Source organism: Hippichthys cyanospilos, chromosome 4 (assembly GCF_059441005.1).
Source record: "Hippichthys cyanospilos isolate Australia breed blue-spotted pipefish chromosome 4, RoL_Hcya_1.0, whole genome shotgun sequence".
In the NCBI taxonomy this organism is placed as follows: domain Eukaryota; kingdom Metazoa; phylum Chordata; class Actinopteri; order Syngnathiformes; family Syngnathidae; genus Hippichthys; species Hippichthys cyanospilos.
In genome coordinates, this window is record NC_142372.1 from 23,392,689 (window position 1) to 23,418,191 (window position 25,503).

At 39.3% G+C, this 25,503-nt stretch overlaps 1 protein-coding gene across 1 annotated transcript in view; it reads right to left on the minus strand.

Moving 5' to 3' along the window:
- Window positions 1–25,503, minus strand: part of tmc3 (transmembrane channel like 3) — a 43,021-nt gene that overhangs the window by 13,977 nt on the left and 3,541 nt on the right. Inside the window, exons 2-12 of the mRNA XM_088413307.1 lie at window positions 23,288–23,431; window positions 15,786–15,861; window positions 14,547–14,628; window positions 13,937–14,043; window positions 7,101–7,199; window positions 6,744–6,886; window positions 3,136–3,283; window positions 2,989–3,032; window positions 2,596–2,743; window positions 2,006–2,115; window positions 1,578–1,656 (exon numbers count right to left, since the gene is read on the minus strand). Coding sequence (XP_088269433.1) covers window positions 1,578–1,656; window positions 2,006–2,115; window positions 2,596–2,743; window positions 2,989–3,032; window positions 3,136–3,283; window positions 6,744–6,886; window positions 7,101–7,199; window positions 13,937–14,043; window positions 14,547–14,628; window positions 15,786–15,861; window positions 23,288–23,431 — 1,180 coding nt within the window. The remainder of the gene's footprint in view (window positions 1–1,577; window positions 1,657–2,005; window positions 2,116–2,595; window positions 2,744–2,988; window positions 3,033–3,135; window positions 3,284–6,743; window positions 6,887–7,100; window positions 7,200–13,936; window positions 14,044–14,546; window positions 14,629–15,785; window positions 15,862–23,287; window positions 23,432–25,503) is intronic.

Genomic DNA, 25,503 nt, shown 5'->3' on the forward strand with positions numbered 1-25,503 from the left:
GACTCAAATGTAAGAAAAGAAATATGAGGGGCTAGCAAAAAACACTGCTGTCACAAAAGAACACAAAGGCAAATGGATGACTTTTGGAGAACATTTCTGTGGGCTGCTGAGTTAAAAGTGGAACTTTTTGAAAGTGTGCAGCCCATTACATTTGACCTAAAAATGGCACAGCATTTGATATAGAGAACATGATCCCAAAAGTAAAACATGGTGATACAGTGTGATGATATGGGGCTGCTTTGCTTCCTCAGGACCAGAACAACTTGCTGTGATCGATGAATTCTGCTATTTACCAGAAAATCCTGAAAGATTGTGTCATCAAGTGCTCTTTGGCCATGCAGCACAGCAAATCCACGTCAGAATGGCTCAAAAAGAACAACATTAAGTTTATGGAACGGCCAAGTCAATGTCCAGAAATAAAAAGAATTCAGACACTGTTGTGTGATCTCAATTGTGCAATTCATGCTAGTCAAAGCTGCATTAACATCTCACTGTTAGGTTCAACAGGTAATTAATTTTTTACATTGTGTCAGACAGATTTGTAAAATAAATGATTTTTTATTTGACTTAAAATCTTACAATCAGGATTGTCAATGTAAAAGCTGGACTGCTGGGCACGCTAAGGCAACCAGTAAAGCATACATAGTACATGACCACATATTCAGATTACAAAAGGTGAAATTCATGGGTATTACTTGGATTTTTAAAAAAGTGAATATGATCTTAATTCGGATTATTCTGCATGATTGCATGGCATTTAAAAATGTAATATTGCCATATTCAAAAGGGTTATTTACTGCATGTTAACACAGTTGTTGACTATTGGGCTATGGTCAGCATAATGTCCAAATTCTGGTTTCTTAAACCTTTGAGAAATTGCAGTTGGAATGCTTTAGCAAATGCGGTCGTTACACTGATTGAAATTAAGACATACAGAAAACGGCATGATGCAAAATGTCACTCATTTCCTTCTCACTCTCTTTGCTTTATGCCTTCTGAAGTAATGACCATTGAAACTGCGGCCTGTGATTACAAAATCGTGCTTTTTAAAATCCAGATTATTTTGCAAATACAATTCATGCTTTTGCCCGAATCAAGACCTGTGGAAATGTTTTGAAGAAATGTCACTGATATTTTAATAATTTCAATAAGTTCCTGGTAGTGGAAAAATATCAATATAACATATGGTTTATATCAGGGGTCCCAAGAGGACTCAGTATCCTTCAATAATCGCATGAGTACCCTGCAGCTCTGTTCTCCAAGTAGTTTATACGTGATAAAGCATTGAGATTTTTAAGGAATTTTACAAACAATCATACATATATGATATTTAAATAACATTAGACACTTGAATTATTATAGATGTTTTAAATTATTGTGAGAAATCATTAACACGAATGGTGCCTTCACATAAAAGGATATGTATAACATTAATTAACCATAACATTATGACAGATACTTTTAGAAAATGAGTCATTTCAGAAGTGTGAATAAAACTAGCTGCCCTTGTATTACTAAGTACCAAAGAAGTCACTCTAATTTCAAAAGGGTTGGTGATCCCTGGTTTAGACACTTACTTCAGAGCTCATACTGTTGACTTTGTCGAGGAGGGCGATTATAAGACTGTAGAGATTCCCAAGATATAAAACAAGCACCCTGTGAACACATATTCATATTGTTAACATGCAGTCTCCATCCATCCTTCCCAAACCATGTTTTATTCATTTGCTTAGTTGCATTCTCCATTTTCTCTCTCTGCAAGACAACAAACTCAATTACATCCCACCCAAGCATGAGCCAGGATGTTCTCTTCTGAGCACACTAGAACTTCGTAGAGAGAAATACAAATGTTTAGGATGGATCATGTCTGTGTGTGTGTGTGTGTGTGTGTCTCTGTATATATATATATATATATATATATATATATATATATATATATATATATATATATATATATATATATATACAGAGAGAGAGAGAGCTATTCTTGCTTCAGTTTGAATACCTGGCCAACTGGAAACGCAGCGATGTTCTTGGATGATACATCTCCAACTGAGCCACCAGTTCAAAGGCAGATGGAGCAATCATGGTGATGAGAGAAACCACAACACTCACCTCAATAAAGGGAGAGGATGCATGTTAGTTAGACATAATTTTCCAAAAATATACCGGTGTGTCTGAAGCTACACACAATAAGCACCGCAACCTTCTGACACACAGTTGAAAAAAGGTGGAGAATCAATGCACCAAGTAACTTTCTGAAAAGTGTTTTAAAGTTTGGAATGCATATGGAAGAGGTAGGATAAAAAAAATGCAAATAAATATGGTCCATCTATCAGGTGGGCCTGGAATGTGTCCTCCGAAACAGCCTTCTCTACGAACATATCCATCGCTTTAAACAAGTATAAATGGTCATGTATTTGTGCTTTTAGAGAACAGTGACAACTGGTCAGCGAGAATTATATTAAATGATAATCAGCTACTTGATTAGTTCCCTCATCTATTGGCGGGTCTCCGCTTTCACTGATCCTTGAAACTGAATTGAATAATCGAATCTAATGACCATGATGCCTGCTCTGATGATCTTTTGTGTACCTCATTCTTTTCCCACAGTGTCAGCTCCAGTTTCTCTTGTTCCAATTTCTGAGAACGGTCCACCACAAAGTAGATGATGTAGATGCTGCCAGCTAGCGACATCAGCACCAGGATGTTGGCTAACAAACGCAGACTGATCAGAACTGCTCTGGAGAAACACAAGGAAACAAATAGTTTTGAGAAACAATTTCATAAGCCATCATTTTGGTTCTGAGAGAGCTACAAATCTAAATAGAGATTCATGTAGTACAATTGTGTATATAGAATTACTGTACTGCAGTTCTAAATATTCATTGTTGCATCAAAGTGTATTGAAACCAGCAAGTGTAAAACTCATGCGAGATCGATTAACTAAGAAAGACCAAACATTCATCGATACATGCAGAAGCTTACAAACTGGTATCTTTCTTCTTTTCCTGTTCTTCAACAATGGCTTCCTATAAAGAAAACATTGACTGTGAAGGACAAAGTATAAAATACAACATTTTATACTATAATGATCCATTACTGTATACATTGAGAACAATGACTGCGTCTCACCCTGATGTTGTTGACGATAGCTGCCCCTTTGCTCTCTGCAGCCTCTGGATTTCCAATCAAGTAGTCCCAAGCACAAAATACCCTCCAGCAGAATGTGAAGTTTTCATCAGAAGCACTGGCTAGACTTACTCGGGAATTCTTGGCCATTCTAAATAAATATTATGACAGTTGAAAGGATCGCAAACAGGTCATGTAAAAACGCTGTTTTTTTCTGAATTTCTTTTTCACATCATTGTTAGGCTAGAGAATGCAGTCCATTTGATGGGCTGACTTACAAAGGACAAAGGACTCTAAGTAGCAGGTGTGAAATATAAAAAGGGTTTCTCTGAGATGCGACAGAACCTCCAAAGTCAAACGCAATTCATTTATAAACAAAAAGTACACTTTGCATTACCATACCACAAAACTACTGTATTTTCCCCACTATAAGGCGCACCGGATTATAAGGCGCACCATCAGCTTTTTAATAAAAATAAGGCTTGTCGGTGCGGCTTATAGTGCGGAAAATACGGTGCTTTATTCTGTGGCAGTGGTCGACTTCCAGGTTGTTTGAATTTCAAAACTGAGAAAACTGTAGTTGTTATCCACAGCTGGCAGTCCAGCCACCATGAGTGACTGTGATCATAAGATTACCATTTCAACATCTCAGCTAGCTCACACTGACCAGTGGAAATTCCACCAGGTTTCTATTATTGAATAACAACATCACACAATATGAAATGACAAGAGCAAATGAAACTAGACCTCCTGCATGCCAAATTTTAATATACAGTAAAAGAGCATCTTCTTTCTCAATCCTATGGGGAGTCTGATCACATATGCATAAACCTTGAAAACGCAACTGAGAATTGTAATAGTTTGTTAAGAGTCACAGTGAATTAGAAAATAATCATATTAAGTTTGAAAACAATATTTTTTATTAGTAGTAATAGTAGCAGTACACGTAGTAGTAGTAGCAGTGAGTAGAAATTTAGTTTAGAGAAGCTGTCATACATGAACAGTATAAATGAAGCTATAAACACTGTCAAATAAAACTTAATATTTTGAATAAAACCTGAGTAAACTGCAAATATTAAACCCTTGAGAGACCTAATATTTAGAAGAAGAAAAACAACAAACAATATATACATGTAGAGTTCATTTTAAAGATTTTCAAAGAGAATGTAGCTTTAGTGGTCACTGATGCAAAAACTCTGGCATCAGAGGAATTCAGGGTGACAGTGGGGAACGACCCCTCCCCGAGTATCCCCTGTCTACCCTTGCTGATTTCCGTTAGTTAATTTCAGTTTCGAGTTTTGGTTGTACTTTGTATTGATTTGTTCCAGTTGTTCCATTTCTCAGTTTGTTATTAAATCTTCATTTTTTTTGAGCCACAACCCCCAGCCTTTCTGCATTTTTTGGGGTCCACTACCTTCCTCTGCTTCCCTGGCTAGACTCGAACCTGACATCTTCTGGGCCTTCTTTATCTACTTTGTACAGTCTGTCAAGTCCTCACTGATGTTAATTTCTAGGAAGCAAAAGCCTAAGAGCCTCTCCACACAGACCCCATTTATGTTAAATGTTTGTTTGTTTTTGTCCAAACCAGCTCCTTAGTCTTACTGGTGTTCAGAAGCAGATTGTTGACAAAGCATCATGCCGATAGCCGCTCCACCTCCTTTCTATAGACAGACTCATCCTCCCCTGAAATGATGGTGGGGCTCATTTGTAGTGTCGTCCAAGAACTTCATGATGGTGATGTTGTAGTTTGCTTAGCCATAGGTGTAAAGGGTTTCGAGCAGGGGGTTCAGCACACTGCGCTGCAATTAGCCACTTCTGGGGTTGGCTGGTAGGTGGGTATGTTTGGTCAGGAGTCCTTAATCCAGAGTCAGGGTGTGTGCCAATGTCCAACAGCTTGCTCACCCGGCTGTGGGGGAGGATGGTGTTAAAAGCAGAGCTGAAGTCTACAAGGAGCGTCAGTGCATAGCTCCGCTATGTTTCAAGGTGGAACAGGACAGCATGGAGAGTAGTGGTTATGGTGCCCCCTGTTGACCAATTAGCTCTGTAGGCAAACTAGTGTGTATCAAACAAGGGGGGGTGAAGTTCATGATTTGTTGTCTGATGAACTTCTCAAAGTGCTTTATTATCACAGGTGTCAATGCTATAGGTCTGTAGTCATTTAGGCAATTGGTTTTCTGTTTGTTTGCAGAGAGGAAATACGATGGAGGATTTAAAGCAGGATGGAACAGTGAACTGGAACATTGATGTTAAAAATCCTGACGAGGACACCAGCCGTATCAAAGGCACAGTCTTTCGATGTACACCTTGGGGTGCCATCAGGTCCAACTGTTTTCTGTGGGTTGACGGACAGAAGTATATCCCTCATCCCTTGCTTTTGCGTTATGTTCCATGGACTTAGAGAGAGAATTCACCTGTCTTCCTTGAAGAGGTCTGAAAGGGGTGCTTTGTGCTTAGAACTGGAGGAAACCACGATTAGGGCTGTTCTGTCCCTGAACAACCGGTGTCAGAGTTTGGCCCACATTGTTGGCATTAAGCCAGAATTTTTTTCTAGTGAGGCACATACCTGCTCTTTGTCTTAGATTTGATTCATACACTTGATGGACATAATTTCTAGATACAGTCCAGGGTTTGAGGCAGTCCGGTTTGATGCCCACAGTACTGAATTTGTAATTTTTGCATATGGTATGGTTCTTTAGGCTTCATCAAGCTGCAATCTTCATCTGTCGGTGCAGCAGTTCACAGCCGAGCAGTTTGGGTGGGGTTAAAAATGATCACCTCCAAATCTCAGACCATGGTCGTCGGTCATAAAAGGATTGAGTGATCGCTCCAGGAGAGGGAGAATATCATGCCCCTAGTGGAGGAGTTCAAATATCTTGCTGTCTGGTCTATGAGAGGGAAGAACGGCCATAATTCAAATAATGAATTGTTGTGGCCACAAATTGACAGAAAATTTGAGTTACAAAAACTTGAAAAATTAGTGCGCCGCCAAATGGTAACGCATTTCTGTTGGCCTTCTTTTCCGTTGGTTAGCTCTTGCCCTGATGCTAGTTGCTCGCTACTGCATGGTTTAAATGGCATAGAAGCAGATATTACGAGTAATTCTGTACCGGAAAAAACTACGCGCCTCTGTACCACACCGCCCCCCCAAAGAGCTGCAAGAAGTTCCTGGAAATTGGGAAGTCCCGGCTTCCATGGTGAAAATTTTTTGACAGAAAAAGTCAAACTCTACAAGATTTGGGGCATTCGACTTTGAAGGTTCTGTTCAAAACACTTAAACACTGCAGCTTTATTTATATATACGCTGACATTTCCAGTTTAGTTTTGTTTAACATGTTTGTTTACCTTCTTAAGCTAAGGCTCAAGCTGCTGTATTTGGACCAAAGAGCAGTTTTGGTGTCATTTCAAGGCTTGACTATCACTACAGCCATCACTGGACATAAAATTGTCTTTTTTATAGCTGACAAGTTTCACAAAAAGAGGAACAATTTTAAATCATGATTACAAAAAAACCATTCCATTTGAATTGATCCAATTGTAATCATGACTCCTCATGATTCCAATTGCAAAGAGCTATTAGAACATCTGTTTAAAGGACATTGAATATTCATTACTTTCTTAACAGAATGATGAAACTGTAGGCAAAGACAGCCATCCCAACCAAGAAGTAGGCAAGTGGCAACCTGTATCCTGCGCTGCCGATTTTCCTCACTCGTCCGTAATAGCCATAAAATAACACGGAGTACTGTAGATAACCCTGTAGATGATTAAATACACAAGCATGCACGCACACATGCTTACACGCACACGCACACACACACACAAGATTTGACAGTAAAAATTGTCATATAGAAATAGAATTACAAGGGTGGGTAAATCACACGCCAAATAATGGTTTACTAACTGCATTTTGTCTGTATGTAATGTGCTATTGAGCTATTGATTAAATATAAGAGCAGAGTGAAGCTTGCCCCAAGGGACCAGATGGTGTCCAGGTCTTGGGCAGAAGCCAGGTGCTCCTTGGGAATAGTTTTACTTCTCGTGGTTCCAAATGGGGCTCCAGCAAGCAGCTTGAACAGAGAAATAAACACATATTCAATCAATTGTCAGGATAACACAAAGAATGAATGTAGAATGAATTGTGGTTTCAACAATTTTAGGTTTGGCACCCAGTTGCATCACAATCAAGCTTAAATCAACAACAATTTTGTACAATTTCTGATTTATAATAACATTATAATTTTTTTTTTCCCTAAATGGACTAGCAGATCGGTGCAGCATCTGCCGCAGGCTCTTTAGTAGCTCAGCCGAAAGGCCAAGATCACAGTTTATTGGTCAACCAATGTTCCCACCCATGACAAGATCCCTATTTACGAGCAGCCGAAATGAGTTTGCTCCGCAGGGTACCCAGGCTCTCCTTTAGAGATTAGGTGAGAAGCTCTTATTCTGGGAGGTACTTAGTGTAGAGCCACTTTCTCATCCACGTTGAGAGGAACCAGAGCAGAGGCTTGGACATCAGGTCCAGATGCCTCCTGGATGCCTCCACGATGGGGCGTTCTGGGTATGTCCTAGACCAGGGGTTACCAAATCCGGTCCTTGGGGGCACCTATCCAGCATTTTCTCAGTGTAACCCTCCTCTGCTGCACCTGATTCATATGATGAGCTCATCAGGAAGCCCTGCAGGAGCACAATAATGATCATGATCCTTTGAATCAAGTGCAACGTAGGAGGGTTACACTGAGAAAAATGTTGGGTAGGTGCCCTCGAGGATCAGAGTTGGTGACCCCTGTCCTAGACTATGTCTGTGTCTACACCTTGGTATTCTCCCAGAACAGACAAAAGAAGTAGAAAAGGAGAGGACAGTCTGAGCGTCCCTGCTAAAGCTGCTGCCCCTAAAACCTGACCCTGAATAAGTGGTAGAAAATGGATGGATGGCATTCATGCATTTTATGTACTGTTTGTCTTTATTGGGTTTAGCTTACTTTGGGGCATATACAAGGCACATATTGGATTGATCACCAGCTATATGATAATATGACCAAAAACACCACTCACAATCACACAAATGTACTGTTTTTTTCCTATATTATTGGGGATGAGGGAGAAGGATTGTATTTGCAGAAAAACAAAACACGCAAGCTCACAGATAGCAAACGCCACACAGTGAGGCCTGTGTCGAAATCCAAACCTCAAACCGAACTGTGAGGAACTGTGAGGCAGACATTCTCATGAACCACTAGGTCACCATACTGCCCATCTTTTAATGCGAATGAATATTGGATTTTAAGGGATTTGTGTTCAGTTGTCAGCCACAATTGGAAAATTAATATTAAAACTTTTTTCAGTGTGTTCCTGGTACTTTAAGAGTACATGGCAACACTGGAGGTTAATCACATTACAGGAGAGTGATCCCCAGTCTATCACGGGCAACATTGACCATGAAAAGTCTGAAACATCTGCATTCATTGTGAAGGGAATGAATCTGGTGCTGTTGAAATATCTCTGCGAAGAAAAATAAACTGTGTAAGTTCCTATATTGACGGATGTTTATTGCATTTTGGGTACTCTGGAATGGCAAGGATTAAAACTTCAATAACACAGCATAATTTAGAGTGTTTCAAGAATCATATTTACCCTCAGCATTTTGTCACAATCATAGTCGTTTGAGACCAATTGACATATCTGGAACTTCTCTCCTTGGCTGCATTTTTTTATTTTTTCAAAAAAAGAGGGCGACGATGATAAAGTGACATCGCACTTCATGATGTTTGATGTTTTATGTTACGACTCAATGCAGAGCTCATACAAGGGTATGGACATAGAGGACATTTTGTCCTAGCCAATGGAGCAGCAAATCTGTGGCACTGGGAAATCACAGATAAGATTACTCAAGTGGAGAAATTGCTTGTGTCTCTGTCAGTGATCATAAATTTTCATTGCCTTTTGTTCGAAAGAGTCTTCTCATCCAATAGACTACATTTGAAACTACCAACAATGAATTCCTATTGAGCTTTAAAACAGATTCATAAAGCTTGACAACAATATACAGTATATTCAGTATCGATGAATGTATCTACTTTCGTTAAATTCAACTGTGAGAAAATTAAGAGGATGAACAAAGGAAGATCTCCTTTTCAAAAGCTATATATCATTTTTTATGATAAAAATATCACTTGTATTTCAGTCAATGAAAATTGACCCGTAATGGTTTATCACTTAGTTGAAGGGGAAATCAAGCGATTTCAAGCGAGAAATTTTCCTTTCAAAAGGCAGCACTGTTGAAAAACAGTCCAAGCACACACTGCTTCAATTTGGCTGTTCAGAAAATCAGAGCCTTGATGAAATGTGCCATTTAGAAATACACCAAAAATGGAGTGCAACTACACGGTCTAGGCACTAATATTGGGCAGGGCTGCGCTGGTGTCAATCCATGGTGAGCTCCAATTCAGTGCTGCCAGTGTAACGTGAAAGCTCATTTCACTCATCATAGACTGCGTCTTCAATCAAATCTGGAGGAAGTACGGCCATGATCAGTGATAGAGCACCCCAGTGCTACATGCCCAATCACAACTGAGCCTTAAAATTAAAAGATCAGATATGCTTAGATTTGCTTGCAATTTCTGGCTTGATCTTAAAATGCGGCTTTGTCTTTGTCTGAGAAACTCCTCACAAGCGACTGTGACAGACATTCCTAGCACACGCTTACGATATATTTCGGTCTGCCAGACCGGAACTCCATCTTCCTCATACCATCACAACCAAAACCAGCATCCTACTCACCATCATTTGGAGCCAACACAACACCAGCATACATTGGTAAAAGGTAAATGGACTTTCACTCATATAGCGCTTTTCTACCTTGGGTACTCAAAGTGCTTTAGACTAACTAGTCATTTACCTAATGATGACGAAGCATTAGGCGCAATTAGGCTTTCGGTGTCATTTTAAAACATGGTTAAAATATATGCAATGAAACGATACACCAATAAAGCTATATTTTTGGGGCCTTGTCTACATGTTAATCAGGACGACAGTATCTAAACCCACATACACCCTCCCGCTCTTATGTAAAAAAATTCCCTCCACATGGCTTTGTTTATTAAAAAAAAAAAAAAAAAATCATTGCTACACAAATCCGCATAGTGTGGTTTTATTTCTTTACAAGCATGCTGAGCTACAAGTGGCAATGGTTTCATTCAATTCTTTGCTAGCAGAAGGAATTTCCGTCTCTTAACGTCGTCGGCGTCTTCGGCAGGAAACAGAGTAGAGTGATGACTTAAATCTCCGATTTATGCTTGCTAGATGTAAACGCAGAGCCAGAGGGTTTGGCAAATCTCCACTTTGGTCGGACTTTTTGAAACCTTCAGTTTTGATGAAAAAAAAAGCCTTGACACATATAGCAGATAGGGCAAGGCTATGTGTAGACCAGGAGTGTCAAACTGATTTTTGTTGAGGGCCATTTTGTAGCTACAACTTCCCTCGCTGGACCGATATAATGAGGAACCCAAGTCACTTTTAAATGGTCTCATAGCATTAGTAGTGTACATAACAAATTGCTGGCTGAGTTGTTTTGAAACTTAAAAGTAAAGCATAAGAGTTTGTTGATTTATTGTAGAATTTACTGGAACAAAACAAACTCCAAAATATTGCGAACTCTCATTTTAGTTAAACCAAGAAGTTAAAGTTACAATTTTGGAATTGAGTTTAATTGTTTTTGTAGGCCATATAAAATGACATGACGGGCCTGAATTAGCCAGCGGGCCTTGAGTTTGACACCTGTGGTGTAGAGTATGCCTCAGTCGGAAAAGGATGGAGTGCCCAATGTGGAGGCATTTAAGTTTCTCGTGGTCTCGTTGGCCAGTGAGGGCAGGATGAAGTGGGAGCTCCCTGGGTGGATCAGTGCAGCGACTGATGTGATGTAGACTCTAGTGGTCTGCCGTGGTTGAGAAGGAGGTGAGCTCGAAGGCAAAGCTCTTGATTTACGGGTCAATGTAACCCTACCCTCACCCATGACCAAAAGAACGAGATTTCGGACACAAGCAGCAAAATTGAGGTTCCTCCACAGGGTGTCCAGACTCTCACTTAGAGATAGGGTGAAAAGCTCGCTCCTACAGTAGAGGCTCAAACTCAAGTCACGTCGAGAGAAGCCAGTTGAAGGTGGCTCAGGCATCTGGTTAAGATGTCTCCTGGACGCCTCCCTGGTAAGGTGTTTCGGGCATGTTCCACCGACAGGAGTCACCAGGTATGACCCAGTACACGCTACAGAGACTATGACTCTCAGCTGGCCTGAGAACTCCAGGGCATTCAACCGGGAGAGCAGGACAAAGTGGCTGGGGTGAGGGAAGTCTGGGCTTCCTTGCTGAAGTTACTGCCCACGACCTGACCCTGGATGACGGGTATAAAATGGATGAATGTTTACAGGGCGACATAGTTGCAGATGCTCTTCCTTTTCTTTATTCTTTCAAGCAGTAAAAGGATGCACATTTTTCTAGGAGGTGTTATCAGCCACAGTTTACACCCAGTCACTCAATAAGCTGACTCCTCACTTAAGCAAACTTTCAAGCTTGTATGGCACTCCTCGGTCCTTTCAGCTGCAATGGTCTTTTGATCCTGTGTTTCATTGCTCTTCCATCTCAAAAACATCACATACTTGCACAACTGCAGCTTTTGACTTAATACAACAATACGCAACCCTTAACCCTTGAATTGTGTTTGGATCTGTGGGACCCATTTTCATTTTTGGTAATTGGGATATGGTAAACATCTGTTCAGTATTTTAACATAAAAGTGTTTGACTTAAGGTATTAAAAGCCACAAAATGCAACGGGTCCATCAGACCCACAAACACTTGCTGAGTAACAACAATATGAACGTAACACAAGGGTTTAACGCATGCTGGGAAGCATGTGGCTTTACCATTACTACGATATGCTGTCAACTGTATTTATTCACTCCTTTCTCTTTTCTTATAATAGACTGTATGAGATATTATAGCTATTTTTATGTGCACTGTTCTCTATCCCCATCTTACTGCAGAGCAGTGCTTCTCAATGATATTTTGTCAAGCACCCCTCAGCACAGGGGTCGGCAAACCATGGCTCTCGAGCCACATGCTGCTCTTTAGCGGTGTCCTAGTGGCTCCCTGGAGCTTTTTCAAAAATGTTTGAAAATGGAAAAAGATGGGGGAGAATTTTTTTTTTTTCGTTTTAATGTGGTTTCTGTAGGGGGACAAACATGACAAAAACATTCTTAACATGTTCCAATGCTGTAAAAATGTGTAAAATAAATATTACATTTTAACATTTCTGTCAACGAAGAATTACGTCATAGCCTGAGGCACGCGTTTCTGTTAGCAGGGCGGGATGCTAGGCAAGTGGCCGTCGTAAACAAATCGGCGGCCATGAGCCATGGATCCCAAAGGGGAAAAGAGAAAAATAACTTTGGAGAACAGACGATTTAACATTTCTCATTTGCATTCGTTGCCAGTGCAGAAGGATTGCCTGAATGTTTGCTCTGTAGCGAGAAGTTGTCAAATAACAAAAATAGCAATGTGGAACGACATTTTCAGGGAAGGCGTTCTACATTTATAGTCGAGTGCCCAGTTGGCAATGAGAGAAAAAGTGCGATTGCATTACATCTGCAGAAATGAGAGGAATGCAAAAATATATTTAAGAAGTGGATTGCATCTCCAAGTCCACGACTGCTGCAAGTTTCGTTGCAACCCGGGAGACAATAAAACGTGGCAAACCGTTTACAGTTGGTGACTACATGGAGTCATTCATCAACATATCAGAACACCAGTTTAAGGACTTCATAAACAAAACCGGGATAATACAAAAAAAAAAAAAGACACACCTCGCTCCGCCAAGACAGTGAAGGAAAGAACGATTAAAATGGCAGGCAACACCGATCAACAAATCAAGGACATTAATTCAGCGCCAGCATACTCAATTACCAGTGATGTGATCGATATTGAACAGACTGCGTGTTTATGCAGGTACAGTATGTGGCTGATGTGTTATTTTTATGGATGCAGGCTACGTTTTATTGGACTCTATTGCCTAGCTAAGGGCCACCTTATGCACGTTCCATTTTGTTTTTTTTCGAATCCTCATGAATAAAATCTTCTAAAATCTGCTTTATTTAATTTAATCAAAGCAATGAAACATAATTCATTAATATTGTAATTTAGTTAAACTTGAGGCGGCACCGCACAACAGAGTAGTCATGTGGTGTGTCAGGATGCACTGCAGGAAAAATAAACATTTAATCATGAAGCCTCATTATGTATTCGTAGTTAATCATTTTGATAGTAGGCTATTACAGCTATTATAGATACATACAGCATGTGTTGCCTTCATTACAAGGCTTTTATTTTTTTGCTGCTCCAGACATATTTGTTTTTTGTTTTTTTTGGTCCAGTATGGCTCTTTCAACATTTTGGGTTGCTGACCCCTGCCCAAGGAAAAAGAAAAATTTTCCTCCCCGCCCACTCCAAGCACTGACTATGAATAAGATTATCTATGAAAATCATAGAAGTATGAACATGTATCCTTTTAAACAGAAACACAAGAAAAAAGCAATATAAATAAACTTTCAACAACTGTTATTTTTTTACGGCATTTATACTGCTTACAGCTTAGTTTAAAACAGAAAAAAGTGCATCAATTCATATCAATGTGAGACAATATTATTCAAACTACAGAGTACAGTTGAAATATCTTCAGATCTAACATATTAAACAGTCATAGAAACCAAAAAATTATTTACGAAAAATATTCATGCATGCATAGCGCACAATACTGACCTCTGGTAACACTATGAATGCTCCAGTCATAATGGTGAGGACAATGTTGATCCCAAATAGCCAGCGAAGGAATATAAAGTACGAGGCAACGCCCGACCCAAAATGACCTCACAACAGAGAAGAAAACATTATTATGACAATTTTATGGAACTTAGATCAATTTTCATTTTGCACGTGGGATGGTAACAGGTGTGGGAAGGTGGATCCAAAATGCAGGGAGGCAGGATGAGATGACCACAACAAAAAGGTTTTATTGCTCGCTGGGCGAAACACGAAAAAACACAGCATCGAAAGTAACAACAGAAGTAAAAACCAAAACCAAAATCTTGGGGAGGACAAAAAGAGGGAGATAGGGAATTCGCAGAACTGGAACACCTACTGCGGACGGCAAAAACAGCGACGTTAAACCTAGACATTAGACTATGACCCAATAACCAACTGTAACTAAAATGGGGCTTAAATAAGCAGGACAATAATTACACAAACTCGAAGCAGCTGGAGACGAACGAGAGGTGGGGGAAGCTGATTGGAGGAGGCACTGGGGCTGGAACAGGCTGATGACAGGTGACATTTTTTTTTTTTTAACAATACACAGAACAAAGACACTTACTTTCAATTTTCTTAATCCTCACTTCCCAAGGAATGAAGACAACCACAATGTTATAAAGCACTCGGGACATTTTCTTCAGCATCTGCAGAATGAAAAAATGTGGTTCGAGAAACCAACCTCTTCCTTATCATAAATAAATATTCATCTATATGTATATTCAGTTATAGTGGTGGTGGTGGTAGTGGGTGTGGTAATCGTAGTAGAGGTGATGGTAGTGGTAGTAGTTTTAATGGTGGTAATGATATTTGTAGTCATATTAGTAGTAGTGATGGGTCCATGAAGGAACACTGCATAAACATACATGCGTGTGAGCTGTTCTAAGCTAAAATGCCAAAGATGATTTTTTTTTTCATGGGGTTTTTTTTTTTTTTTGGTTCCTGGCCAGCTGTGTTTTTTTTTTATTTTAGGCATTTGTGTGTGACTTTATGCAAGACTGCAGTCCACACATTGATTGCACCAAAAGAAAATTATAATTGAAGGTCACATCGAAATGCTGAGTTTTCAATCAACCGGAGCCCAAAGTAAAATTAATTATTCATCATTGGACTGTATGGTTTAAGAAAATTTATGCTAATGGAGCCCGCGCAGCCGTAACTGTAATTAAACGGCGCAATAACAATAGGTCGTAAATTTACTATGACTGCAGTGCACAATATTGCTTCCTGATACTTGAATTTATCTCAGTAAAACAGAAACAGATAAAGTATATCAAGAAAATTCTGAAACCTGTCCAAAGGTAATCTTTTACTCTCTATTGCTGTGACCATCAGGTTGTATATTACAGTCGAGCGAAAATTACCGAAAAAGAGCCTCTCTCAGCAAACATTCTGCTGCTGTGCATGGCATAATTTTACTTGAACTTCTCTTCCCAGACACTTTCAGATTAAATTGATGGCGGATGGCGACTATCAGAAATTAAATATGTACGTGACATAAATAATACAAGGTATAATTGTTGCTTAAATCCCCCATTTTTGCCTTGGTAAATACATAGGGCCTATATTATGAAGAAACTTCAGAGTTAATACAATTAATATCATTATTTTATCCGTTCTCCCTAAGTGGGAATTTAAGCATGCCTTTGGGAGCTTGGAACTAAGCGCGAAGATAGTTTATGATTCATAAATCAACAATCACCAACAACAAATTGTCTTTTTTCATAATCCCAAATCAGCAAAGACACCTCTAATCAAAATGGTTGTGATATTTGTGTGACAGCATAATTGCATGCATACATACATCAGCTCCTGCAGTTTGATAGCCTCTAGTTCTTGTCAGACGTCCCTCATACTTCAGTACTATCTCTCTGGCATGTCTGGAAAGAAACAACATAATGGCCATGAAGCAATTTCAAAAATCAACATGTAACGTTTGCTAACAAAAGTAGAAATAATCACTAGATTCTGTATTTTTAATTGCTGTCTTTTTTTATGTACTGTATTTATGTAAAAATGCAACAATGTTTCAAGTAAATAAAAGTGGAACATAAAATGGGACTTGGGGCCAGTGACGTGATTGCTTTCCTCGAACAACCAAACACATCCCTAATCGAGTTGATGTCAGTTTTCAGGTCAAATTTCTAAATTCAATGTTATCATCGTTAACAAATAGGGAAAGCTTTTAAACTTAACCGGAAAATGGAATATTTGGTGGTGACAATAGATGATTTTCAAAGCATAAAAGCACAACAGTTGTTTCCATTCAATTACAACATTTATTGGCTTAGGTCAGGGGGGCCCCTGGGGTAGTGCCAGGAGGGGCGCAAATGAAGTTTTTGTCATGTCAAGTGTATTTGCAATAAAGAAGTATTTAAGTTTTTTTGTTTTGTTTTGTTTTGTCTCGGGTTTTTTTTTGTTTCAGGCACTTTGATGCACTTGGTTTATTTTTTCAGTTTTAGACTAAGCTGTAACCCATATAAATGCTGTAAAAACATTTAAGAGTTACTGAAAGTTGATTTAGATTGCTTTTTTTCTTTCGTTAATGTTCAAAAGGTTACAGGTTTAGGCATAGTTATACAATTTTCTATAGATAATAATCTTATTTATAGTCAGCCTGTCGATGGGGAGGCACAAAGATTTTTCTATTTCCTGGGGGGGGAGGGGGGGGGTATGAGGTTTACGCTATACCAATAGCAGACCAGCATTGTAGTGACGCCTTGCATGGAAGCAAGGGGGGGGGGGTCCAAATATAGTTGAGGAACAATGGCCGAGGTCAGGACAATGTACAGAAATATATAAAATGGTCAACAACACTCCCTTCAGATTTCAGCTCAAGGATGGAACTTGTAAAAATGTTCATTCTTTCATGTTTTTGTACTGTTCCAAGCACTCCCAGTGGAATGCCAACTCAATTTGCAATAATTACAATAATTCACATGACTTAGAGGGGCGCAGCTGTCACGCGATCACCTGGTGGTGTGTTGGCTCTCATAGTGTGGGAGGATGCCAGACCCAAACATATCATAAGGTTCTGCTGGGAACTTCTTCATAGCAATCCCACAATACGCTGATGGATACCAGTGGTAAGGGATGCTGTCAAGCTGAAGAAGAAGTTCTGTTGGACACTGGAGGCAGCTGACTGGCCAAGCAGAGTGAGGCTTTGGTGATCGCAGAGGCAAAAACACGGGTGTTGAGGGAGTTTGGTGAGGCACTGGAAAACGACTTCCGGTTGGCTTCAAGAAAATTCTGTTCCACCATCCAATGCCTCAGGAGGAGGAAGCAGAGCACTATTAACACTGGGTACGGTGGAGATGGAGCTCTGCTGACCTCAACTCAGGACATTGTGAGGTGGTGGGTAGAATACTTTGAAGAACTCCTTTGCCCAACCAGCCTACGTGTGCTTTGTGGACTCGGGGAACTCTGTGGGCGTGGCTTCGAGGATGCTGGGTACCGGACGGCCTTAATACGGGCAGTTTGGTCCCTGTATGACCAATGTCAGAGTTTGGTTCGCATTTCCAGCAGTACGTCGAATTCGTTACTGGTGTGGTTTGAACTCCGCCAAGGCTACCCTTTGTCACCGATTCTTTTCATTATCTTTACGGCACAGCCTAAACATTGATGGGGTTCGGTTTTGGGTTCACAGCATCGTATCGCTGCTATTTGGGGATGATGTGGTGCTGTTGGCTTCGTCAGGCCTCCAACTCTCACTGGAGCGGTTCTAAGCAGAGTGTGAAGCGGTTGGGATGAGCACCTCCAAATCTGAGACCGTGGTCCTCGGGTAGAAGCGGGGGGGGGGGCTGGTTTTGTGAAAACAACACAAAATATACACATGCCCACACGTGCACGAACTTACATGAATGCACGTGCGCATGCATACACACGCACGCTCACCTACACACACACACACACACACACACACACATGCACCCCCGCACACGCACACACACAAACACACATATTAATTTACTGCATCCAGTAATGACAGAGAGCTGAGCTGGATAACAAAATGACTTTTTAACCACAGAACTGCAGGGCATTATGTGAGAGTTGCAGGTCAATGTTTAGTGCATTTTTGGAGGAAATGTGTTTTAAAAAGGGACTTGTGGAATAATACTGTATTTGAGCTGTTATTGCAGTGAAAGTGATCCCACACAGTCAGCCTGAGATTAAAGTGGATGTAAAAATGCAGAACTGCTTCCCCCTCCTTGATGAGGGCAATAAACCTCTGCAGTAATAACAAACTGCCCATAAAAAAAAAAAAACTCCTATCAATGGCACATACTCAGCACATGAGAAGTGTTCTATCTTATTAAGCTCTCTCTCTCTCTCTCTCTCTCTCTCTCTCTCTCTAGTAGATACTGTGTATTAGTTTCCAGCTCACATTTGGTGAAATTTGACAGTTAATCTGTTTTCACGTTTGTCTAAAGCATCTATAAAATACTTGTTTTAATTACTATGATTCAGGATTCATCAATCTGACAGACATAATTGCTTGGTTGGGCAAAATCATACACACACTATAACAGTTTAAATTAGGTTAAATTGCATAATTTTCAATTACAATACAATACTGTAAAATAATCCTACTACTAATAATATTAAAAAGAAGAATTTTAGAGGCTAAGCCAATGCTTTAAGTCAGCGGTTCTTGAAGTGGTGTCCGTGGACTGTCTGTGAAATAATTTGGGTGTTTTGGAACTGATTTAGTTTATCTTTTAACAGTTACAGATTTGTGCTTTGTTTGGCTTAGTCTTTTTTTGGCACCGACTCTGGCCGCTGTTGATTGTGCACTTAGTGGTGGGGAAGGACGGTGTGGCTTCTGTTGGGAGCGGTTGCTGTTGGTGCACACCCGTTGTTCCTTATCTTTGTGAGATTTGGCTCACGAGTGTCAGTGAGTTGTGTTTTCTTCGTTCGAATGTTGTCATTTATGCTAATATGCCCCAAATTAGTCCTTTGCTGGTCCACCTTGTGACTGTAGATAACATGCTAGCTAATGTTAGTTTTTATTTTCTGCATATTATATGGCGTTGCCTTGTATGTGTTTAACTCTTTAGCATTTTTGTTTGTGCTAGGTATTCGGTTTTGGTAAATGTTAGCATAGCATACTTGTTTGCATCTAATTAAGGTTTTGTGTCGAACGAAATATCATTTGTAATTCAGTTACATGATTGATTTAATCTATGCAAATTGAGTATATTTAGTCAATTTCTTCCTCTTCCTCCATTCATTTTTTATTACCACTTTCCCTCACAAGGGTCGCAGGCTTGCCTGTCCCAGCTGGCTTCAGGCAGTAGGCCTGAGACACCCTGAACTGGTTGCCAGCCAATTGCAGGGCACACGGAGACAAAGATCCATTCAGGCACCCAAATTAACCTAAGGACAATTTTGTATGTCCAATTCACTTGCCATGCATGTCTTTGGAGTGTGGGAGGAAGCCGGAGTGCCCGGAGGGAACCCACGCGGGAACTACTCTACAAAAAAAAAAACAAAAAAACAATCAATTCAACCAGTTCAATGCATTCTTAAATTTGTCAAAATGCGTTTTGTGTGTACGATTGCTTGCTAACAAGGTGATGATGACAGTAAAGCTAAAGCTGCATTTTATTTTCTACTACTGTTTTTAGCTAAATAACTGGCAGCAACCTTTTGGAGGGAAACTGACTCGGTTTGTTATGAGGAGGCGTGCAATTTGCAATTTTTGTTTTCTAAACTTCCGTATAGTTGAAAAGTAAGAAATATACCTGTTGTCAAATTGAATCTGTTGGTGAATAAAAAGGGCACTTATGTTTGGCTTATATGATTTTTTTTTTTTTTTTTTTACGCAAACATTTGCAAAGGGGGTCCATGGAAAATTTGCTTTTTAAACAGGGTCTATGAGAACCCCTGATTTAATTCATACCAGAATGATGGAATTGATCTGCTAGTTGTTGTGGTTTGCGAAATGAAGACAAGGTCCATTTCATGTGTCCACAAATTACTATTTTTTTGTTGGCACATTGTACAGTATTTCAAAACGTCAAGATTTTTATTGTAGTTGTTGTCCCATGAGTTGAGATGGTACAGTCTAAATTTTCGGTAGATCAGGTGAACCATATAGGTCAGCAAAAGGAGGCAAAAATATGAAACCTGTGAATATTCAAAAAGAATCCAAAAATGGTCATTCAAAAATTCATAGCTCATATTCCGCACATACAGTACTACCATATGGCTGCAGTGTTTCTACATCTTAGTGATTTCATAGGTCGATATGAGTAATTTTGAGTATAGGTGGTGTGACAGCCATTTCGTTTTCATCGTTCATGGCATCTACAAAATATGAATTTATTCACCAGCCCTGATAAGTGTGCCAAATTCTATAGTTTTTGTGTATGTTTGGGTCTTCAATAAGATGATTATATTTGGAAACAATAATAATGATAATAATAATAATAATAATAATAACACTACCAATACTGGTGTGAAAAGAGGCCCCGATAAAATAGTGGTATCGGCGTCAGTGATTATCAATAAATAACTAGCTGACAAACTGACATTTTATATTTTTATATTTTATATTTTATATTTTTAATATGGAACATGAACACAGCATCTTGTGTGTCAGGTCGAGCCAAAATATAGTGGGCCCTCGTGTTACGAGATTAGTCTGTTCCGCGGTTGGGCTCATAAGGCGAATTCACCGTACGGTGGGCAATCCAAACATATGTTAAATAGAAAATGCGTTTAGAACCCTAGGTAAAAACAAAATTGTACAGACATATTAAAAATTGGTACCATAATAGTATAGTGAGTGCTACGTATATATAATATACATGTATACAATCAGAAAACATCATAAATAAAAAATATAGAAAGGATTTATTTAGTTTTGAGTCCCCCTTGTTATCTCCAGCTTCGCTTCCATATAAATCATCTTCTTATTTCTGTCTTTAACATCACTAGCAATCTTGGGAGCCATGGCTAACCCATTCAAGTTTGAATTAAGCAGTAAAATGCACGACAAATACGGTTTTGTAACCACTCGCGATAGAACAAAGCTTTACCATTTCCGCCATTTCAAAACGAGTGAGGCCCACCAATAGCAGACCAGCATTGTAGTGATGCGTTGCATGGAGGCAGTTAGGCGTCAGAACAGAAAATAAGTACAAATCCCTAAAAACACCTGCAGATGGAAACAAAACAACACAAATACAGCCAGCCCCCTAGGGTCATGACAGTTTTATATGTCGGGAAGCCGTAAAAATACCGTTAAGAGGGGACGAAAAAAACTCAACTCAACTCAACTCAACGACGAAAAAATTCAACGTCGCAACACGAAAAAAAAGTAAGCCAGGGACGCTGTAACACAGTGGTCCACTGTATGTGTGTGTGAGTGTATATATATCTATACATATATACTGTATATATATATATATATATATATATATATATATATATATATATATATATATATATATATATATATATATATATATATATATATATATATGAGGTTTATGCTATACCAATAGCAGACCAGTATTGTAGTGATGCCTTGCATGGAGGCATTGATGGCAACTGAAAATAAGTGCAATTACCTAAAAAGGCCTGCAGATGGAGACAAAACAACACAAATTCAACCAACCCCCTAGGGTCATGACCGTTGTTTTTGTCGCAAAGTGGGGAAAATACCGTAAAGAGGGGATAAAAAAAACTCAGCATTCCACATCGCAACATGAAAAAAATGTAAGACAGGGACGCTGGAACCCCGGGGGCCATTGTATCTTGTTGGCCCTAAGCGGAACCCTCTTAACCAAAACCGGGGCAGCTTTTTCATGTTGCAGAAAACAAACTATCATTTCTCAATGAAAAAAATATCAACAATTTGCAAGCATTCAAGCATAAAATTACAATTCTACGGTACAATTGCAATATGCAAAATTTGCACTGCAAAAATTGTGAGCGATGGAGTTGACATGGCCCTATTCAACACATCAAACATTTTAGAAGATTTGAGGGAAAAGGATGTGGACGAACATCAAGAGGCTACAAGCACAAGGAATGTGGGTGGACAGCAGGAACAAACCCTGGTGAGTTCATTTCAAAGTAGGCTCCAGTGGGAAGAGAACAGCGATGCAGCAAAATGTCAAACAAACTTACCAAAATTATTGTGCTCTGTAAAGCAGAGGTCCCTAACCATCAGTCAGCAGCCCGGTACCAGTCCATGGATCAAGTGGTACCGAGCCACATAGACCGCACCCGATATAATGATGTGTCAGACCTGATTTAGTTGATTCTTTAACATTTCATTCATTTTTGCTTCGTTTGGCTTGTTCTTTGTTTTTTGGCGCCGCCTCTGGCCGTTTTTGATATTACATTTTGTAGTGAGGACGGACGGTGTGGCTTCCTCCCACCGGTCCACAATAACAATCACAAGCATTGACCGGTCCGTGGTGATCCAAAGGTAAGGGACCCCTGCAGTGTAATCTACTCCTCATCATTGTGACCAACGTGAGATATCAGCTTTTCAGGGCTCAAGGAAAATAGAAGGTTTAAGGACCGAAACTAGTCCTAGAGTAATTGGAGTACCTCCAATAATATTTTAGGGCAATCACAGCAACAACGTTGTACGTTGTAGAAAGTGCAGGTTGGAATCACATGCAAATTGCATTCCTTTGGCCTTTAAGAGCAAAAACTCTCAGATTCAATCACTCACACCAGGTAGACCATAATAAAGGTCTACTTGGTTCACTCATCATTTTTCTCCTCAGTTTCATAAAATATTTTTAAAGCAGTGCCTGACCACATCCAAGTAAATGTGCCTTAGTATTTAATACTCCAAAAGAGGTGGTGTTTGAACTGTATTTGCTGATAATGGAATCTGTATGGGGTGATATTGAAAAATCAATCAATAATGATAACGACAGTTAGTTTAATAAGCTCGGCTTCTGCCTGTACACATTTTAATTTTTGTTTGTATTTTTGAATCACATTGTGCATGAGCGTTGAAATAAAGTTGACCTCGAAATATTTTTGTCTTCCCAAACAATCGAGAACGTTATTAAAATATTAAAATAGCACACTAGTGCATAATCTTGTTTTAATGATAAATATGCAATTATTCACAAATGTACGGTTTCGATTGTGATGTCTTGAAATCAAATTCACAATCACCTACAATCCACTTTGATCAACATGTCTTCTTTGTTTTCTCGATTGACCGATAATCATAATCATAATCATAATTTAAATTTAAATAATCTACCCGTGCATCAAATCAATGGCATTACAAAACGTTCTTAACCTTACAGTAAAATCTTTATTTACTTCAAGACTTTGAGCTTGCGTCTCATTGGCCAGGGTCTTGTCCGAATGTTGGCGATGATCTCCTTCTGGTACTGAATGTTCTGGAACATCTCCTCAGGATCATCGCTGTCCACCCGTTCATCGTTGTCTTCTTCATGAGAGGAACTGTGGAGTCAGATGGAGTGGAATTATGCCCATTAGCATCCTTGTTTATAGTCTGTCCGTAATCCATTAAAGCATCACTTTGAGGCTTTAAGAGAGTCAGCGTAAATAATTGAGAAAATCTTGAATACAATTCAGTGTTCAGATTAAGGTCAACAAAAAGGCATAAGTGGGATACAGTATAAACTGCCATATTTTAATAATTCTATTATTTAACAGTTAACAGATAGTAGCTTGCAATTACTTTAGCTTTTTTTGTACAATAGACAGTTCTTTTCATGTTGTGCATGATCATTTGCTTGACTGTTACATTCCTGTAAGAGATGTCATTTATATTGTATTTTGTATATATCCATCTATTTTTAGAGCCGCTTATCCCAAATACCTTTTTTATTTTTTGCGGTTTATCCTTACAATGGGGGCAGGCCCCGAACTGGTTGCCAGCCAATTGCAGTGTGTGTGTGTGTGTGCATGTATGGTGCAGGCATTAATAGGCAGTTGCCATTAGATTGGTGGCTGTAAGGCCAGCTAGAAGGCCTTACGTTGAACATTACATTTACGCGCCCTGTGTTTGGATGGATTGGATGGGAGGCAGCGCTATCAGAGCAACCAAGATACATGGTGTCGCTTGGTCGATCTGCACTAGCAGTGAAAAAAACACCAGAGCCAGAGCTGGGGACCTTTAGCAGAAAAATTAAAAATACTTACTCACTTTTTTAACCCACAATGTGTTGAGGAAAAAGGCAACCAACTTTTTATGCATTTAAATAAATGTTTTGGGGACATCCGTTACTGTGATTGCAAGCATTTAATTTATTTTTTTTAATTTCCAATGTGTTTTTGAATTTTATTTTGTTCACATTGAATTAATGTATATCACGTATTACGTGTAGTGATAAGTTTTCATTGCTGATGCGGGTTTATTGATGTTTAAATGCTCCGGAAAATAGCCCGTGTAGTACATGATTGAGGTGATGCAACACCCAGTAATGCGTACATGTGATTTCTCCAGCCGTGGTGTCGGACTATGTCGGACTAAGAGTTTGAGCGAGCAACAATGGATTTTGAGCACAGAAAAAACTTTTTGCTTGCTCCAAATTTCTCATTGCTTGATGTGCCACAAGGCCAGGCCACCAGAGCTAGTAAAAGTACATTGATTGACTGCTTGGTCTCCGATTAGATCGCTTGTTGTGTTCACCCGGGGGGAGCAAACGAGATCGCGCCAACGCGGACTTGGGTGGAAGGAGGAGGACTTCTTTGGAAACAACGTATGGGCATTATTTTTAAGATTCTTATTACTGTATTGTTTCATTTGATAGAACTACCTTGTTAGTATTTGCACTTTAATGATATGTAAGTCCACCTCCTGCCCAAGTCGGTGTGAGGCGATATCGTTTGTTTTTTCTGGGACAGACAAGAAGTCTTCTTGAGGAAAGAAAGAAGAATGGATTTTGTGTTGAAATAAATGTTTGGAAGACAGCCTTTTGCTGTGTGCAAGAATTTTATTTATTTTTATTTTCATATTGAACATGTATTTGTAATATTGTTTCGTTCACCTTTAATTAATGATAAATAAATAAAATGACAACTTTACAAATAATGAAAAACACATTCATTCACTCTTCTGCACTGTGTAAATAATGTTGCTGTGTGATTGTATGGAAGTACTCAAAGAAACTTGAGTTGCTGTCGCCAGTAGGCCTATTCTCAAGAAAAATTGAAAAAGATTTGTTTACTTCTATATTGAATAAATAGTTGATTTCATGACCGTCTTGTTTACCTTATATTAAACTGTGATTTGTTATTTTGCGTACTATCTTGTTTAAGCTTGGTGTACAAAAAGTTTTAAATTGCCTTTTGTTTTTAAGTTTTGACAGTATCATATTGATGTTTAAATGCTCTAAAAAAATAGCCTGTGTTGTACACGATTAAGGTGATGCACCACCCGGTAATACCTGTTTGCTTCTGTATATGATTTCTCCAGCCATGGTGTCATAAATCATGCTTTTATGAAATGTTTTTATTCCAATCATACTAAGTCACTGAAGGGATAAGTGACCGCCTCTCTCTCTCAC